This window comes from Ascaphus truei, chromosome 17, assembly GCF_040206685.1.
Source record: "Ascaphus truei isolate aAscTru1 chromosome 17, aAscTru1.hap1, whole genome shotgun sequence".
Taxonomy (NCBI): Eukaryota; Metazoa; Chordata; class Amphibia; order Anura; family Ascaphidae; genus Ascaphus; species Ascaphus truei.
This window is the reverse complement of record NC_134499.1, coordinates 459,869-480,615: the sequence shown is the minus strand read 5'-3', so window position 1 is coordinate 480,615 and position 20,747 is coordinate 459,869. Positions and strand designations below refer to the sequence as shown.

The following is a 20,747-nucleotide window of genomic DNA, read 5'->3' as shown; positions in this document are numbered from 1 at the left end:
CACTGAGCAGCACACGCAGGGAGTCACCGAGCAGCAAACGCAGGGAGTCACCGAGCAGCACACGCAGGGAGTCACCGAGCAGCACACGCAGGGAGTCACCGAGCAGCACACGCAGGGAGTCACCGAGCAGCACACGCAGGGAGTCACAGAGCAGCACACGCAGGGAGTCACAGAGCAGCACACGCAGGGAGTCACCGAGCAGCACACGCAGGGAGTCACCGAGCAGCACACGCAGGGAGTCAACGAGCAGCATACGCAGGGAGTCACAGAGCAGCACACACAGGGCGTCACAGAGCAGCACACGCAGGGAGTCACAGAGCAGCACAGGGAGTCACCGAGCAGCACAGGGAGTCACCGAGCAGCACACGCAGGGAGTCACCGAGCAGCACACGCAGGGAGTCACCGAGCAGCACACGCAGGGAGTCACCGAGCAGCACACGCAGGGAGTCACCAAGCAGCACACGCAGGGAGTCACCGAGCAGCACACGCAGGGAGTCACCGAGCAGCACACGCAGGGAGTCACAGAGCAGCACACGCAGGGAGTCACCGAGCAGCACATGCATGGAGTCAAAGAGCAGCACACGCAGGGAGTCACAGAGCAACACACGCAGAGAGTCACAGAGCAGCACACGCAGGGAGTCGCAGAGCAGCACACACAGGAAGTGAAAGAGCAGCACACACAGGAAGTGAAAGAGCAGCACACACAGGAAGTCACAGAGCAGCACACATAGGGAGTCACAGAGCAGCACACATAGGGAGTCACAGAGCAGCACACATAGAGAGTCACAGAGCAGCACACACATGGAGTCACAGAGCAGCACACACAGGGAATCACAGAGCAGCACACACAGGAAGTCACAGAGCAGCACAGGGAGTCACAGAGCAGCACACACAGGGAGTCACAGAGCAGCACAGGGAGACACAGAGCAGCACACACAGGGAGTCACAGAGCAGCACACACAGGGAGTCACAGCAGCACACACAGGGAGCCACAGAGCAGCACAGGGAGACACAGAGCAGCACACACAGGGAGTCTCAGAGCAGCACAGGGAGACACAGAGCAGCACACACAGGGAGTCACAGAGCAGCGAGCACAGGGAACCTTGTCTTGTTTCACCACGGTGCGCAGCAGATTGTCCCGGTTCCTCCACTCAACCTCTGGAGATGCTACACTTCCCTGTGATAGGGGGGGATTATAACATTAATTTATTTATAAAATGTGTTACCAGGAAGTAATACAGTAAGAGTTATCTCTCGTTTTCACGTATGTCCAGGGCATAGAGTTAAAATGACAAATAATACATGGTTACAAATACATAGTTACACAAGTTAACAGGGTATGCATTATATACAAGACATTGCATGCACAGTTCGAGATAATATATATTATAGGCGTATGTAACAGTTACAGACCAGATTAAAATGTGAGAGCTTTAGTTATGAAAGAACTTAAGACTGGTGGTGGCTGTGAGAGTCTCCGGTAGATTGTTCCAGTTTTGGGGTGCACGGTAAGAGGAGGAGGAGCGGCCGGATACTTTGTTCAACCCTGGGACCATGAACAGTCTTTTGGAGTCAGATCTCAGATGATAAGTGCTGCATGTGGTAGGGGTGAGGAGCTTATTTGGATAGACGGGTAGTGTGTCCAGAAAGTATTTGAAGGCAAGAAAGGAAAGATGAACTTTGCACCTAGACTCAAGTGATAACCAATCTAGTTCTTTGAGTTCAGGGGGAAGGTCTTGTTTTTAGGACTGAAATGTTTGGTCTTGATGTACCACTTTTCACCAATACACTTGTGTTGAAAACTACCCCTTGTGTGCTCTGTCTTGTTTTCCAGACTTCGGAATGGTATCGTATACCTAGATTATGCTTATGGCACATGCACCAACATTTTATAATTTGCCTACAGGAGTGGCAACTGCTCCATTTTGACTAATATATATATTGTGATGCCGACACCACATTGAAGTCTCTTTTATCCCAAATGAGGCAGGAAACGCTGTATTTCTCTATACTTGGGGTTTATTTACAGGGATAAATAATACGAATAGGCCCATCGTCCCTTTTAGAAAACCAAATAAAATCCTATCCCTATTCAGGGAACTAACTGACTTCTCAGGCCCTTACTATCAGGGCCGCCAGCTAAGCCGGTTGTCAGCCCTAAACATGCCCTGGCATAGGCAATACAGTGATAGCACAGTCTTTGTAAACAACAGAAAGGGTTTTGCTTATCTAGTCCATCTGGCGATGTCCCTGCTTCAACACAGTCTATCGTCCTTCCTTCTTCTCTTTGGGATTCAACACCACGGGAGCTCAGGGAAACTCCTCTGTTCCTCTGTAACCAGCCATCACTGCTTCAGCACAGCTCTCTCAGCATTGTCTCTCATGCTTCTTTAGCCAGCCTCCGTTAGCTGGGGAGCTCCTCTGTCTCTCCCCCTTCTCTGGGGAAAAACTGTCTCTCTGTGCCTTGCAGCTTCCCTACTCTTAAAGCAGTTCCTGATTATTCAGTATAGGCATATTAGCTTCAGCTGCTGCTTTTCTCTAGGGAGGACTAAATTAACTCTCTGTGGTGCAAAAAGTCCAATAGCTGCCCTATTCAGCACCTAGAGGACAGCGATGGCCCCACAATATATATATATAAGTTTCTACATGATATATACTTGTGGTCACACTGTGGTCTGCATACCAGTTGGTAACTCCGAGCATCTGCTCTCATCTGACTATAGGCGCTGTATAAATTGTATATTTCATACATCAAAGCCTTTGAGAAAGTCGCCCGTGTGAAACGAAATGCGTTAGGGAGCGTCATTGCGCGCACGACATTACGTAGCGTGTGTTTGTGCCGGAACACACGCGTAGCAGATCTTTGGCTGTATCATCTAGGACAGTGGTTCCCAAATTGTGCGCCGTGGCTTGGCTAGAGGGGCGTCGCGATTTCAACCAGACAGGCCGATAATTCTGATGACGAAGAGCCAGCAGAGCGTGAAACGCGTAGAGGAGGAGGCTGTGCTGCAGCCTGCTGTTTTTACCTGTGTGTGTCCATACCAATAAAGCTACTGTATTCAACTGTGGATCTGACATAATTTGGCTGTTTGCTGTCGCACCGGGTCTTTCCTCTTCATTTCCTCACACTCACCTTGCCGGATGCACGCTGCGGGACGGGCTACCGAGGAGCTACAGGACCCAGGATGGAAGAGCTGACAGGGGTAAAATTGCTTTCTTTGCCCCTGAGCCCCGACCTCCCTAGTGGTCCCATGATGCTCCATATGCCTTACCTTCAGCCCACTCACACTTATTAAGTGTGTTCATCATTCGGCGCAAGCCAGAGAGCATAACAGCAATTCACTCTTACTTGTGTGATATATTTGACAAGTTAAATGCGTTGAATCTCTCCCTACAGGGAGGCAACATGCACATTTTGAAATTGGCTGAGAAGATTTCAGCTTTCAGAAAAAAATTACTATTGTGGAGAAGAAAAATGAATGAAGACGGTGGCAAAGATTGTTTCCCCTTGTTGCAGCAGTTTGTGATCTCCAATGAAGTTGATTTCTCTAAATCTGTTTTTAAAGATCACCTATCACAGATTATCAAGTGGTTTGAAAAATACTTTCAGGAGGAAGATGATTGTATTGTATGTATTGTATGTCTTTATTTATATAGCGCCATTAGTGTACATAGCGCTTCACAGTAGTAATACATGTGGTAATCAAATAAATAACAGATAATATAAATAACAGATCATGGGAATAAGTGCTTTAGACATAAAAGTAACATTTCGGAAGAGGAGTCCCTGCCCTGAGGAGCTTACATTCTAATTGGTAGGTAGGGAGAACGTACAGAGACAGTAGGAGGGAGTTCTGGTAAGTGCGTCTGCAGGGGGCCAATCTTTATGTATCCTGTGTTCAGAATATCCACAGTGCTATTCATATGCTTCTTTAAGCAAGTGTGTCTTAAGGTGGGTCTTAAAGGTGGATAGAGAGGGTGCTAGTCGGGTACTGAGGGGAAGGGCATTCCAGAGGTGTGGGGCAGTCAGTGAAAAAGGTTTAAGGCGGGAGAGGGCTTTAGATACAAAGGGGGTAGAAAGTAGACATCCTTGAGCAGAACGCAAGAGTCGGGATGGTGCATAGCGAGAAATTAGGGCTGAGATGTAAGGAGGAGCAGAAGAGTGTAAAGCTTTAAAAGTGAGGAGAAGAATGGAGTGTGAGATGCGGGATTTGATCGGAAGCCAGGAGAGGGATTTCATGAGGGGAGATGCTGAGACAGATCTAGGAAAGAGTAGAGTGATTCTGGCAGCAGCATTTAGGATAGATTGTAGGGAGACAGGTGAGAGGCAGGAAGGCCAGACAGCAGGAGGTTACAGTAATCAAGACGGGAGAGAATGAGGGCCTGAGTCAGAGTTTTAGCAGTCGAACAACAGAGGAAAGGGCGTATCTTAGTTATATTGCGGAGGAAAAAGCGACAAGTTTTAGAAATGTTTTGAATGTGAGGGGCGAATGTGAGAGAGGAGTCGAGTGTGACCCCTAGGCAGCGTGCTTGGGCTACTGGGTGAATGATTGTAGTTCCAACAGTAATGTGGAAGGAGGTAGTAGGGCCAGGTTTGGGAGGAAGTATGAGGAGCTCTGTTTTAGCCATGTTGAGTTTAAGGCGTCGGAGGGCCATCCAGGATGATAAAGCAGAGAGGCATTCAGAAACTTTGGTTTGTACAGCAGGTGTAAGGTCGGGTGTTGAAAAGTATATTTGTGTGTCGTCGGCATAGAGGTGATAATTAAACCCAAAAGATGTTATTAGGTCACCTAGAGAGAGTGTGAAAAGTGAAGAAAGTACACCCTCTATGAATTCTATGGTTTTACATATCAGGACATGATAACAATCATCTGTTCCTTAGCAGGTCTTAAACTTAGGTAAATACAACCTCAGATGAACAAAAACACATGACATATTACACTGTGTCATGATTTATTTAACAAAAATAAAGTCAAAATGGAGAAACCATGTGTGAAAAACTAAGTATACCTTATGATTCAATAGCTTGTAGAACCACCTTTAGCAGCAATAACTTGAAGTAATCGTTTTCTGTATGACTATCAGTCTCTCACATCGTTGTGGAGGAATTTTGGGCCACTCTTCTTTACAACGTTGCTTCAGTTCATTGAGGTTTGTGGGCATTTGTTTATGCACAGCTCTCTTAAGGTCCAGCCACAGCATTTCAATCGGGTCTGGACTTTGACTGGGCCATTGCAACACCTTGATTCTTTTCTTTTTTAGCCATTCTGTTGTAGATTTGTTGGTGTGCTTGGGATCATTGTCCTGTTGCATGACCCAATTTCGGCCAAGCTTTAGCTGTCAGACAGATGGCCTCACATTTGGCTCTAGAATACTTGTATACAGAGGAGTTCATGGTCGACTCAATGACTGCAAGGTTCCCAGGTCCTACGGCTACAAAACAAGGCCAAATCATCACCCCTCCACCACCGTGCTTGACAGTTGGTATGAGGTGTTTGTGCTGATATGCTGTGTTTGGTTTTCACCAAACGTAGCGCTGTGCATTATGGCCAAACATCTCCACTTTGGCCTCGTCTGTCCAAAGGACATTGTTCCAGAAGTCTTGTGGTTTGTTCAGATGCAACTTTGCAAACCTAAGCCGTGCTGCCATGTTCTTTTTAGAGAGAAGAGGCTTTCTCCTGGCAACCCTTCCAAACAAACCATACTTGTTCAGTCTTTCTCTAATTTTACTGTCATGAACTTTAACATTTAACATGCTAACTGAGGCCTGTAGAGTGTGAGATGTAACTCTTAGGTTTTTTGCAATTTCTCTGGCATTGCACGGTTTGACCTTGGAGTGAATTTGCTGGGACATCCACTCCTGGGAAGATTGGCAACTGTCTCTAATGTTTTCCACTTTTGAATGATAGACTTTAAACTGTTTGGAAATGGCCTTATAACCCTTCCCAGATTGATGGGCAGCAACAATTGCTTCTCTAAGATCATTGCTGTTGTCTCTCCTCCTTGGCATTGTGTTAACACACACCTGAATGCTCCAGAGCAGCAAACTGCTAAAACTTCAGCTTTTATAAAGGTAGTCACACTTGCTGATGATCAATTAATCAAGGGCATTTGATTAGCAGCACCTGTCTGCTACTTAGCATCTTAATTCCTATGGAAGCAGTAAGGGTGTACTTCGTTTTTCACACATAGCTTCTCCATTTTGGCTTTATTGTTGTTAAATAAATCATGACAGAGTAATATGTCATGTGCTGTTGTTCATCTGAGGTTGTATTTACCTAATTGTAATACCGGCTAAGGAACAGATATTACAGCGCCTATAGTCAGATGATGAAATGAACCACAGATTGTCCTAACAGTAAAAATAACGAAAAAATAACACTGGTGATATTGGAGCAAGGACGGAGCTATGGACAAGATGAGGGTGATAAACAAAGACAGCCGTAGAAGGGGAAACAGCGAGAGAAAAGGAAGGAGAGGAAGGGAAAATATAGAGGAAAACACAATAGGAACAAAAATGCCAAGAAGAGCTAAAAAATGCTAAAACAAATTAAAAATCCCAAAAATAGAAATAGATGTGCTGGAACTCTGTGCAGCTCTCCACAGGATACAACCATCTCCTTATTAACCTAAATACCAAGAGGAGAGCGCAAGCTCCATAGCGCAGATCAAAAATGGGTTTAAATGAAAACAGGTTCAAAAATGGCTACTCACAATGGTAGCTGGGACATGCACATGTAGGACACGAATGAAGAGGAACAAGCCCCCTGATGAAGTCGCAGTGTTATGACGCGACTGTAACGCTCGGCCTGCCCACAAGCCAGACGAGATCCCGGGACTGAGGTGGAAAGGAGTAATACCACACACCTAACAGTAAACGGGGGCACGGCCGGAGTGTGGAAGTAGCGTAGATGGTCCGGGTAACAATAATAGAAAGAGTACCGTACTTTGCCAACTTCAGCGGTGGATGGTAAAGTCCGTTAGCCAATGGTCGTGGATTGGAGAGAGTAGCGTAGTAGGGTGTCCGTAAGCCTGGGTCGTGGGGTGGAGAGAACAGCGTAGTAGATTGTCCATAAGCCGTGTCCAGGGGAATAGAAGTCTGCAAGGTAGAGAGTCCAAAGCCAATTCCAAGGGTACCAGAAAGCAGCGTAAACGAAGTCCAAAGCCAAAAGTCAATATCCAGGGAGGTCAGCAGAATGACAGGGACTGAAAGACAAGAGGGGCCAGGCAACAGCACACAGAACCAAGGTACAGAAGCTATGCAGAGCAAAGAGGAAATGGTGAGGGGAGACTAAATAGGGGGCTGGGACCAATCAGAGCAAAGGGAGGAATGGAGGAGTGGCCCGAGAGAGGACCTGATAGGGGAAAGGTGTCAGGGAAGCTGGGGCCTATCTGGTCCTCCCTCGGGCCGCTCCTCCGTCCCTCCCCTTGCTCCGATAGGCCCCAGCTTCCCAGACACCTCTCCCCTATCGGAGCAAGGGGAGGGACGGAGGAGCGGCCCGAGGGAGGACCAGATAGGGGAAAGGTGCCTGGGTAGCTGGGGCTTGTCAGAGCAGGGGGAGGAGCGGAGGCGCGGCCCGGGGAAGAGCCTGATAGGATAGAAGGGCCTGGGGGGCAGGCCTAACGGAGCAGGGGCAAGGTAGTGCATGATGTGCGCACCGCGTCAGCGGAGGCAGGCGCCCGGCACCAGTAAATTGAGGCCTGGGTCCGCGCGCGCCCGTAGGGGTGACGCGAGCGACCCGGAAGTGTGGGAGCATAGTTACATAGTTACATAGTAGATGAGGTTGAAAAAAGACGTAAGTCTATCAAGTTCAACCTATGCTAAATTTAGACAACAGATACTTTATCCTATATCTATACTTACTTATTGATCCAGAGGAAGGCAAACAAAAACCCCATTAAGGGGAAAAATTAATTCCTTCCTGACTCCAAGAATTGGCAATCGGATTAATCCCTGGATCAACATCCTTCCCATGTATACTTATTTGGTATATCCCTGTATACCTTTCCCATCTAAAATGATGTCCAACCTTTTTTTGAACAAATCTATTATATCTGCCATCACAGTCTCCATGGGTAATGAATTCCACATTTTAACTGCCCTTACTGTAAAGCACCCTTTCCTTTGTTGCTGGTGAAATTTCCTTTCCTTCAACCTTAAGGGACGGCCCAGAGTCCTTTGTACTGCCCGTGGGATGAATAGTTCTTTTGAAAGCTCCTTGTATTGTCCCTGAAAATATTTGTATATAGTTATCATATCCCCTCTTAGACGCCTCTTTTCTAATGTAAATAAATCGAATTTAGCTAGCCTCTCCTCATAAGTTAGAATGTCCATCCCCTGTATTAATTTGGTGGCTCTTCTCTGCACTCTCTCTAGTTCCATAATGTCTTTTCTTAGGATTGGTGCCCAAAATTGTACTCCATATTCAAGGTGTGGTCTTACTAATGCTTTGTAAAGGGGCATAATTATGTTTACTTCCCTTCCATCCATTGCCCGTTTGATGCAAGATAAGATCTTGTTTGCCTTTGCAGCTACTGCATGACATTGGGCACTATTGCTAAGCCTGCTGTCTACAAACACTCCTAAATCCTTCTCCATCAAGGATTCCCCCAATATATCTCCATTTAATTTGTAAGTCGCCTTTTTATTCTTGCATCCCAAATGCATAACCTTACATTTATCTGTATTAAACCTCATCTGCCATTTACCTGCCCACGTTTCCAGTCTCTCCAAGTCCTTCTGAAGAGAAATTACACCCTACTCTGATTCTATTACCTTACACAATTTAGTATCATTAGCAAAGATGGAGACTTTGCTCTCGATCCCAACAAAGATACGCCCTTTCCTCTGTTGCTTGACTGCTTAAACCCTGACTCAGGCCCTCATTCTCTCCCGTCTTGATTACTGTAACCTCCTGCTGTCTGGCCTTCCTGCCTCTCACCTGTCTCCCCTACAATCAATCCTAAATGCTGCTGCCAGAATCACTCTACTCTTTCCCAGATCTGTCTCAGCATCTCCCCTCATGAAATCCCTCTCCTGGCTTCCGATCAAATCCCGCATCTCACACTCCATTCTTCTCCTCGCTTTTAAAGCTTTACACTCTTCTGCCCCTCCTTACATCTCAGCCCTAATTTCTCGCTATGCACCATCCTGACTCTTGCGTTCTTCTCAAGGATGTCTTCTTTCTACCCCCTTTGTATTTAAAGCCCTCTCCCACCTTAAATCTTTTTCACTGACTGCCCCACACCTCTGGAATGCCCTTCCCCACAGTACCCGACTAGCACCCTCTCTATACACCTTTAAGACCCACCTTAAGACACACTTGCTTAAAGAAGCATATGAATAGCACTGTGGATATTCTGAACACATGATCCATAAAGCTTGGCCCCCTGCAGACACACTTACCAGAACTCCCTCCTACTGTCTCTGTACGTTCTCCCTACCTACCAATTAGACTGTAAGCTCCTCGGGGCAGGGACTCCTCTTCCTTAATGTTACTTTTATGTCTGAAGCACTTATTCCCTTGATCTGTTATTTATATTATCTGTTATTTATTTGATTACCACGTGTATTACTACTGTGAAGTGCTATGTACATTAATGGCGCTATATAAATAAAGACATACAATACAATACAACCTCAAGGTCATTAATAAACAAGTTAAAAAGCAGGGGTCCCAGTGCCGATCCCTAAGATACTCCACTCACGACTTTAGCCCAACCTGAAAAAGTTCCATTTATGACAACCCCCTGTTGTCTGTCCTTTAACCAGTTTTCAATCCAGGTGCATATATTATTACTGAGTCCAATTTTCTTAATTTTGTACACCAACCTCTTGTGTGAAACCGTATCAAAAGCCTTTGCAAAATCTAAGTACACCACATCAACTGCATTACCCTGGTCTAAATTCATACTTATCTCCTCAAAGAAACAAATAAGGTTAGTTTGGCAAGATCTATCCTTCATAAATCCATGCTGACTATTACTAATAATTTTGTTTTCCATTAGGTATTCCTGAATATTATCCCGTATTAAACCTTCAAGTAGTTTCCCTACTATTGAAGTCAGGCTTATAGGTCTGTAATTTCCCGGATGTGATCTAGCTCCCTTTTTAAATATAGGAACCACATCTGCTTTACGTCAATCTTGTGGTACAGAGCCTGTGGAAATGGAGTCCTTGAATCTACTATATATTTCTGAAAGTGTCCTATGTGTCCGGGTCTGTATGTGTCTCCCTGTGCCCCTCCCCGTGTCCCTAGCGGCAATCTCATTGGACCTTGGGCCAGGCCAATGAGATTGCTCCCTTGGGCCGCCCGCCCCCGCACACCTTTCATTGGCCTGAGGCGGAGTGAAGGGCACACACACACACACACACACACACACACACACACACACACACACACACACACACACACACACACACACACACACACACACACACACATCACTATACACACACATCACTATACACACACACACACACACACACACACACATATCACTATACACACACACACACATCACTATACACACACACACACACACACACATCACTATACACACACACTCACACACACACACACACACATCACTATACACACACACACACACACACACATCACTATACACACACACACACACACACACACACACACACACATCACTATACACACACACACACACACACACACATCACTATACACACACACACACACACACACACACACACACACATCACTATACACACACATCACTATACACACACATCACTATACACACACACACACACACACACACACACATCACTATACACACACATCACTATACACACACACACACATCACTATACACACACACGACACACATCACTATACACACACACACACATCACTATACACACACACACACATCACTATACACACACATCACTATACACACACACACACACACACACACACACACATCACTATACACACACACACACATCACTATACACACACACACACACACATCACTATACACACACACACACACATCACTATACACACACACATCACTATACACACACACACACACACACATCACTAAACACGGTGTGCCCCCCCCCCCCCCCCCCCCACACACACACGGTGTTACATACATTAGCGGGGCTCACAGTGTTAGCAGCACATCTCCCGCTCTCTTCCCCACCGGTCCCGGAGGCTCCGCCTCTTCTTCCGCCTCTCCCTGTTTCCCGCGCTTTCACCCCCCCCCCCTCCTCCACGTGGGAGCTGCCGGACGGGTGAGGGAGCTGCCGGACGGGTGAGGGAGCTGCCGGACGGGTGTGGAGCTGCCGGACGGGTGAGGGAGCGGCCGGACGGGTGAGGGAGCGGCCGGACGGGTGAGGGAGCTGCCGGACGGGTGAGGGAGCTGCCGGACGGGTGAGTGAGCGGCCTTCACCTCCCCTCACCCCCCTTCACCTTCCCTCACTCACTTCCCCTCCACCCCCCCCCCGGCGCCGCTACAGTCAGCGGGGGAGTGGAGTGAGCGAGCGCCGCGCCAGGGACACAGTGGGGGGAGCGGCCACAACACGCTGCCTCCCGCCTCAGATCCACATGGGAGCTGCCGGACGGGTGAGTGAGCGGCCTTCACCTCCCCTCACCCACCCCTCACTCCACTTCCCCTCCCTTCCACATCCCCTCCCTTCCACATCCCCTTCCACCTCCACCCCCCTTCACCTCCCCTCCACTTCACCCCACCTTCACCTCCCCTCCACTTCACCCCACCTTCACCTCCCCTCCAACCCCCCTTAACCTCCCCTCCACCCCCCCCCCCTTAACCTCCCCTCCACCCCCCCTTAACCTCCCCTCCACCCCCCCCCTTAACCTCCCCTCCATCCCCCCTTCACCTCCCTTCCACCCCCCCCTTCACCTCCCCTCCACCCCCCCTTCACCTCCCCTCCACCCCCCCCCCTTCACATCCCCTCCACCCCCCCCTTCACATCCCCTCCACCCCCCCCTTCACCTCCCCTTCACCTACCCTCCTCCACCCCCTTCACCTCACCTCCACCCGCTTCACCTCCCCTCCACCCCCGCTTCACCTCCCCTCCACCCCCGCTTCACCTCCCCTCCACCCCCGCTTCACCTCCCCTCCACCCCTACCTTCACCTCCCCACCTTCACCCACCCTCCACCCCCACATTCACCGCCCCCTCCACCCCCCCCCTTCACCTTCCTTCACTCCCCCCTTACAACCTCCCACCTCCCCACCACCCCCCCCTTCCCACCTCCCCACCACCTCCCCCCACCTTCCTTCCACCTCCCCCCCTTCCCACCACCTCCCCCCCTTCCCCACCACCCCCCCCTTCCCACCTTCCCACCACCCCCCCTTCCCACTTTACCACCACCCCCCCTTCCCACCTTCCCACCACCTCCCCCCCTTCCCACCACCTCTCCCCCCTTCCCACCTCCCCTCCACCCCCCCTTCATCTACCCTCACCCCCCTTCACCTCCCCCCTCCCCGTCAGCCCCCCACCTCCACCCTTCCCACCTACCCCCTCCACCCCCCCCTTCACCTCCCCTCCGCCCCCCCTTCACCTCCCCTCCGCCCGCCTTCACCTCCCCTCCGCCCCCCCTTCACCTCCCCTCCAGCCCCCATTCACCTCCCCTCCGCCCCCCTTCACCTCCCTCCGCCCCCCCCTTCACCTCCCCTCCGCCCCCCCTTCACCATCCCCCACCACCCCCCCCTCACCACCCATCCTCCTCACCTCCCCTCCGCCCCCCTTCACCTCCCCTCACCACCCCTCCGACCTCACCTCCCCTCCTTCAATGCCTTTCGTCCGCCCTCCTGCCTCTGCCTTTCGCCCACCCGCACTTCTGCCTTTCACCAGCCACCGCTCACACCCCCTGCGCCACACAGCCGCCGCACGCACTCAACAGACACCCGCCACACTCGACACACACCCGCCGCCTCTCACCCACCCCACACACTCGACACACACCTGCCGCATCCTGCCCCTACGCAATAATATCACTGACCAGCTGTCACCCGCACTCGCCACACACCCGCTGCCTCACACCCTAGCAGGACCCCGACCCACAGCCAGCACTCACTACCCACGTGCCACCCGTACTGAACACCCACCTGCCGCCTCACACACGCTCACACCCTAGCAGGACACACGCCTCACATTTTCACATCACTTATGTCACCAAAATATACATTGTACTGTGGTGTGTTTACAATAAACCATTTTTATACAACATCGTATTACATTTTCTTCCATCTTTCTTTTCAACATTATTATCCAACCTTTACAACAAATAGTCACCTATTGTTCCACCATTTATAAATAATACTACCTATTACGCATTTACATCCGGGCAACGCCGGGTCTCTCAGCTAGTATTAAATATAATTGTTTTGCTATTACTGAGCTTAACTCCTTGAGAACTCTTGGATGTATGAAATCGGGGCCAGGTGCCTTATTTACTTAATTTTTTCAAGTCGCTTATGAACTTCTTCCTCAGTTAACCAATTGGTCATTAATATGGAGGTTGTGGCTTCCTCCTGCGGCACTACTATTGAACTTGATTCTTCCCTGGTAAACACAGAGGCAAAGAATTTGTTTAATACCTCAGCTTTTTCCTTATCTCTAATAATAATCTGCCTACCCATCTCATACTGAAAGGGTCCTATATTTTCTTTTCTCATTTTTTTGTTATTAAGGTACTTAAAGAACTTTTTAGGGTTGACCTTACTTTCTATTGCAATCCTTTTTTCATTATCCATTTTGCCAATTTGATTGCCCTTTTGCAATTTTTGTTACATTCCTTATAATTCTGATACGATGTCTCTGTCCCTTCTAACTTAAAGAATCTAAACGCCTTCCTCTTCCTGTCCATTTCCTCCCCTACCTGTTTATTTAGCCATATTGGTCTTGACTTATTTCTTTTATACTTATTACCCAAGGGTATACACTGATAAGTGTGCTTTTCTAACAATGTTTTAAAAGACTGCCCATTTATCTTCTACATTTTTCCCTGCGAAAACATCATCCCATTGTATTACTACTAGATTAGACCTCAGTTTATTAAAATCTGCCTTTCTAAAGTTTAAGGTCTTTGTTGAACCCAAGTAATCTGTTTTTTGATAATTTATTTCAAATGAGACCATGTTATGATCACAGTTACCCAAATGTCCAGGATGTTATTACTTCTACATTGTTTGATATGACCAAATCCAGAACTGCCCCTCTCCTGGTTGATTCCTCAATAATTTGGGTCATATAATTGTCTTTAAGCACCCCCAAAACCTGTTTCCTTTTGTTGTAACGCTAATCTCATTGTCCCAGTCTATGTCTGGATATTTAAAATCCCCCATTATGCAAACATGACCCAGTTTTGATTTCTTCTCCATTTGCAAAAGTATTTTAGCTTACTCAATCTCACAGATATTTGGTGGTTTATAGCATATTTCCACAAACATTTTCTTTATACTTTTACCTCCACTGCTAATTTCTATCCACAAAGTCTCTACATTTTCATCATTCCCTTCATAGACATCATCCCTTATAATAGGTTTTAGATCCGGTTTAACATATAAACATACTCCACCTCCCCTTCTATTTGTTCGATCCTTCCGAAAAAGAGAATAGCCCTCAGTAATGCCTATGATATCATATTGCTCCCTTGCAGCTATTAATTCAAGCTCCCCCATTTTATCTGTCAGGCTTCTTGCATTAGCAAGCATGCATTTAATTTTTTTTTCAGCCTGTACTATTATCTTATCTGCTCCTTCCTTTCTGCTCCCACTTGGTTTAGTCTTTAGAAGTTTTCTAGTATTATCTGTATTTTCTATGGGTGTCTCACTGCTTGTCAAACTTGCACTTGCCCCCATTCTACCTCCATACCACCTTGTATCCTCATCTATTCCAGTTAGTTCATTATCTGTTTCATTCCCCTCCCCCCTCCATCCTAGTTTAAAAAGCTGGAGGACTTCATACAGCACGCCGCTGAGTCGCCGCCCACGGAGGGGAGAGCTGCCGGTCACGTGACCACCCTACAGCATGCTGCCTGCACGCCGGAGCTAACGGCTTCACTGCCAGGACTGGAAGCTCAGCTGGCGTGGAACTTCACGGCCCGCTCTCATCATCCAGTGAGGAGGACACCGCCGGTCACGTGACCGCCCCACCAGACTTCCAGCTGTGGTGGGGTTGGCGGTGCAACGCCACGGCCAGAGACGCTGAGGAAAAGATCCACACATCACTACTCCCCACAACCGTGAGTTAAGCAACATTTGGTGCCCTATGCTGGGCCAGCTGCTTTCACAAGTTTCCTCATTACTATTACACTATTCTGGCAGCGACTCTTTCATGGACTCTGATGCACCTAAGGGATGATCTTTATTATCCAGTTCTCTAGTTTAAAATCTCTTCCAGCCGTGGAGGAGCGAGGCACACCTCCGCCTTCCCCCGAGGGTCGGACTCCGGACGAACCATCCAAGGTCTGAGGGGAAATTTTTGGGGGAATCGTTTGAGTAGAGATGTGGCGTGAAGATCCGTATGCGAGACCCAAGAACGATCCTGACGTCCGTATCCGTTCCAGTGAACCAAAAATTGGAGCTTGCCCCTGGAGATGCGAGAGTCAATGATGGACTGGATTTCGAACTCCTGTTGTCCTGGTACAATGGGGGGAGGAGGACGAAGAGAAGGATGAGCGAATCGTTTGCCTTGGATAAACGGTTTCAACAGGGAGACATGGAATACGGGTGAAATTTTCATAGAGGGAGGCAAGCGAAGCTGATAGGCCACAGGATTAATCTGTCTCAGAATAGAGAAAGGAACCAGAAACCTGGGAGACAGTTTAGGGGTTGGGGACTTCAGTTTGATATTTTTAGAAGAAAGCCAGACCTTATCTCCAGGTACGAACTTTCTTGGCCTCCCGACGAAGCCTATCTGCTTGTCTCTTCTGTCTTAGTACGGACTCCTGTAACACTGTTTGAATCCTCCTCCATGACCCCTGAAGGGAGGATACCCCATCACCTGCAGCAGGAACTCCGGACCTGGGAGACTGCATGGGAAGACGAGTAGGATGAAATCCGTAGTTTACAAAAAACGGTGATTCTTGAGTGGACTCGTTCTTTAGAGAGTTAATCGCAAATTCTGCCCAAGGAAGTAACTCTGCCCAATTATCCTGAGAATCGGAACAAATACAAAGCAAATACTGTTCAAGGGACTGGTTCATGCGTTCAGTTTGCCCATTCGTTTGGGGGTGGTAGCCTGAGGAAAAAAGAAGGGTAATGCCCAACCTCTGTGAAAATGCACGCCAGAATTTAGAAACAAATTGAGTACCCCAATCCGAGACAATGGACCATGGGACGCCATGAATACGGAAAATCTCTTTCACAAAGATATCCGTCAAAGTACTAGAATTGGGTAGACCCTTGAGGGGAACAAAATGAACTTGCTTGGAGAATCTGTCAACAATTACAAGAGTGGTAGTCATACCATTAGACGGGGAAAGATCCACAATGAAGTCCATGGCAATGTGACTCCAAGGACTGTCTTGGACCGAAAGAGGTTGTAGAAGATCAGAAGGGTTTTGACGGACAGATTTATTTTGTGCACAGACTGGGCAAGAGGCGGTGAATGCTCTAATGTCCTTTATCATATTGGGCCACCAGAAGGATCGCCGAATCAGATCCGTAGTCTTCTTAACCCCGGGGTGGCCGGCAGATCTGGAGGAATGACCCCATTCAAGAATTTTGAGATGAAAACGTGGAGCTGCGTAAAGACGACCATCAGGTACCTCGTACATCAAGTTTAGAGAAAATCGTCGCACCTTGTAGCCCATCGAAGAGCTCTGGGATAAGAGGCAAAGGGTAGCGATTTTTGATGGTTATCTTGTTTAGACCACGGAAAATCGACGCACGGGCGAAGCGACCCATCTTTCTTTTTTACAAAAAAGAATCCTGCTCTGGCGGGAGAAGTGGATTTCCGGATGAAGCCCTTTTGAAGGTTTTCTCTGATATACTCGGACATGGCCTCCGTCTCCGGCAGGGATAATGGATATGAAGCCTCAATCTCCTCAGCTTATTGTGTGGGGGTAAATCTCATGTCTCATCTAGTTCACGTTAGGTGTGGGTCTGTTTTATTGTGCTATTCGAGTCAGCCATGGTTCCCAAACTTTATAGAAAGATTTTGTTGTTCTTTTCAGGAAGGCCGTTAGTTTTTCCATCAGCATGACCTCGTGGATTCTCTTCTTAACTGTTTGCTTGGGGGGGGTGACACTTTCTTCCATGAAGCCGCCACCGCACACCGGGCCGCTGTTAATATGAAGGAAATTAATTTTCTTGTTGGCCGGTCCAGAGTCTCTATTGGCCTGGCCAATAAGTAGGTCAGCGGATCAAGAGGTATTGTGAGGTCTGTAACCTCTTTTATTATAATTTGTATTGTTTCCCAGTATTTCTGAATTTCTGGACAGGTCCACCAGATGTGGGCCATGTCTCCCTTTTGTCCGCAGCCTCTCCAGCATAGGTCGGAGGCCAGAGGGTAGATTTGATTTATTCTGGCTGGAGAGAGATACCAGCGAAACAGTATTTTGTATATGTTGTCTTTGATTGTGGTACATACAGTATGGAAGTTCCTGAGGCTGATTCCCAAATGCTTTCCCAATCCTCTCGGTCTACAACTATATCCAATTCTGCTGCCCAAGTGAGCATATATTCATGGGTGGGGGCGTCTGATGCCCTTTCCAGTTCTTCGTAAATTTGGGTTATAAGACCTTTTTTGTGGGCTGTTTCGAACCTAGTGAGAGGGGGAAATTCCAACGTTGAGGATAGAGTTTGGATAAAGTGCCGAATCTGGAGGTACTTGAAGATGTTCAGTCCTGTCATTTCATATTTGTTTTGTAGTCTTTGGTAACTCAGGAAATGCCCGAAGCTCAGGAAGTCGGCAACTGCTCTGATATTTTTAGTTGTAAATTGATCAAATTGTTTAGGCTCACAACCCGGAGGGAATTTAGGGTTTTTGAGAATTGGAACGAGTTGGGAATTGGGGGTCGTGAGTTTGAATTTAAGTTTAGCTTTCGTCCAGATCTCCAATGTATGTCTCATTGCACCTAATTTAAATTGACTATTTTGCATGTCCTCCTTGTTAACGGACAATAGGCATGCTGGTAGAGAAAAAACAATAACACAAATGATAGTGCAATCCTGTAGGGTAAAAAAAATATTCCAACTGGGAATGGGGACATGCACAGTGGATAGAAATAAAATATAGACAGATAGCCACTGCTATAGTTCTATGGGGTAAGAGGCTGGAATATGATCAGGTATACACATGACACAGTGGTTGAAATCAAGAATGGCCACACAAATGTAGAAAATGATAAAAAAAAAGGGTTTAGTAAAATGACATCAGGAGGCACACGGATGCAGTGGGAACTTACAATCAAGCCCCAGAAATCAGGCAATGGAAATAGAGCTTAGTCTGTGTCCGTTGTGGGAGAGATAACCTGTATGCGTAGTGACTGCTGCAGGGGAGTCAGGCTGCGCCGGCGCTTCCTCCACTGTCAGCCTCCGCAGGACTTCCGGGTTAGATTCTCTCCAACAGTATTCGGCACCACGTGACTGCGTCACACTGCGGGCAAAGCAAGCTGCTATAAAACAGGAACCAGAGACTCAACGTAAGTAGACTTCTGCGTTTCGCTAACAGCTTCCTCAGGAGTCTGTGGTGCCCGTTAGTGGCTGACCTGCTTGATATACAGAGGCACAGCCAATCGGGAGTCAAGTGTGACGTCATCCTTCCAATCATCTGCCTGCATCATTTCTACCAATGGTGGTATGGATTGCTCGATTCTGCACCTATCATCCTTCAGAGGGGCGGGACTAATGTCCGTGGGCAACATAAACACTAACAACAATTTTAATGGGTGAAAAAACAGATATGTGTTCCCTTAAACTCTGGGGAACAGGCAGCAATAAAAAGCATTAAAAACCTTTAAAGAACTGGCAGGATTCAAAGTCATTTAAAGGGTTAATTCCCACAGCATAGGCTTAAGTGCCAACTTGAAGGGGAAGTTTAAAACCTATCATGCTCCAAAGGTCAGAGCTTACATACGTCATAATTATGCATACATAATAATAATTTTAATAAAACACATAATACAAGATCACTCAAAAGAGAGTAATAAGGAACACGCTGCATGAAAAGATGGTCATTGAAAGGCTAGAGGAGTTAAAGGCCAGCAACAGTTAAAAGTTAAACTAGGGGAAAAAAAGGGGGGTGGCAGTATGGACAAGGGGCGTGGTGACATAATATCATATATAACTATATACAGTGGACATAATTCAACAAATGAACTAGCCAGAAAATGACATTATATAAAAACATTTCATAAAAAACATGTTCCTATATAAAAGCAGCAATATCAATATCGATGTTGAGACCATCAGGTTCTAAAGTTTTTCATTTGAAGATCCAATAGCTCTCACGCTGAATTAATCTCTTATCCCTATCCCCTCCTCTCCATTGGGGGTCCACACATTCGATAGCTCTATATGTGAGACCTGCAGGATTACCATTGTGTGCTTGCAAGAAATGTTTGGGCACGCTATGTGTTAGTAACTTCCTTTTAATATTTCCTACATGTTCTAGGATGCGTGTCCTAAGTGGTCTTATTGTCTTACCTACATATTGGAGGCCACAAGGGCACTCCAATAAGTATACAACAAAATTGGTCCTACAATTAGCAAATTGTTTCATTCTGAAGACCTCACCAGTTATGTTGGATTTGAAATCTAATTTGCTCCTTGAAGCAAACGAGCAAGCCTTACAATTAATACATTTAAAAAATCCTTTGGGTTTTGTTAACCACCCCTCTTGTTTTTTTGTTTTAAAGGCGCTTGGTGCTAGTTGTTTTTTTAAATTGGGAGCTCTTTTGAAAATTATCCTAGGTCTCTCTTCTAATGTACTGCCTAACACTGGGTCATCTTTTAGAATATGCCAATATTTGTTGATGATTCCTTTAATTTCTGCAGCCTTCCTATTATAAGGTGTAATAAAAGCTGTTTGGAACCTTGTCTCATTCTGTTGTTTTAATTTTGGTTGCAGAAGAGAGGCACGTTCAATTTCATTGGTTTTTCGCATTGCTTCCTTTACAGTTGATGTATTGTACTTTCTATCTAAAAACCTTTTTTGTATGATACTCGATTGACTCTGAAAATCTGCTTTGTTGCTGCAGTTACGCTTAATGCGTTTCAACTGTCCAAAAGGTATATTTCGTAACCAGCCTGGATGGTGACAGCTGGATTGTAGGACATAATTGTTGGAATCAACAGGTTTAAAAAAAGTTTTGGTATTCAGTTGGTCATTCTCAATAAAAATCAATAGATCTAAGAACTCGACTTGGACTGGGCTGTACTTGCTAGTAAAGCGAAGATTAAAGGGGTTTACATCTAAGTATTTTAAAAAGCAATTCAAGGATGTCTCATCCCCTCGCCAAATGAAAAAGATGTCATCGATATATCTATGCCAGAGGACCAGGTTCGCACCAAATGGGTTCTGGGACCAAATGTAATCTAGTTCCCAGACACCCATGAACAAGTTTGCGTAGCTTGGGGTGAACCTGGTCCCCATGGCAGTCCCACATTTTTGAACATAGAACTCATCTTTAAAAGCGAAATAGTTGTGTTCTAGAATAAAAATTATACTGTCCACTATAAAATCAACTTGGTCTGGCAATAATTCTTGGTCCCCCATTAGGGTTC

The 20,747-nt window shown here is 46.9% G+C and overlaps 1 protein-coding gene across 1 annotated transcript in view; it reads right to left on the bottom strand.

The window, feature by feature from the left end:
- Positions 1-20,747, bottom strand: part of LOC142467806 (uncharacterized) — a 157,200-nt gene that overhangs the window by 35,479 nt on the left and 100,974 nt on the right. Inside the window, exon 9 of the mRNA XM_075573669.1 lies at positions 1,103-1,177. Coding sequence (XP_075429784.1) covers positions 1,103-1,177 — 75 coding nt within the window. The remainder of the gene's footprint in view (positions 1-1,102; positions 1,178-20,747) is intronic.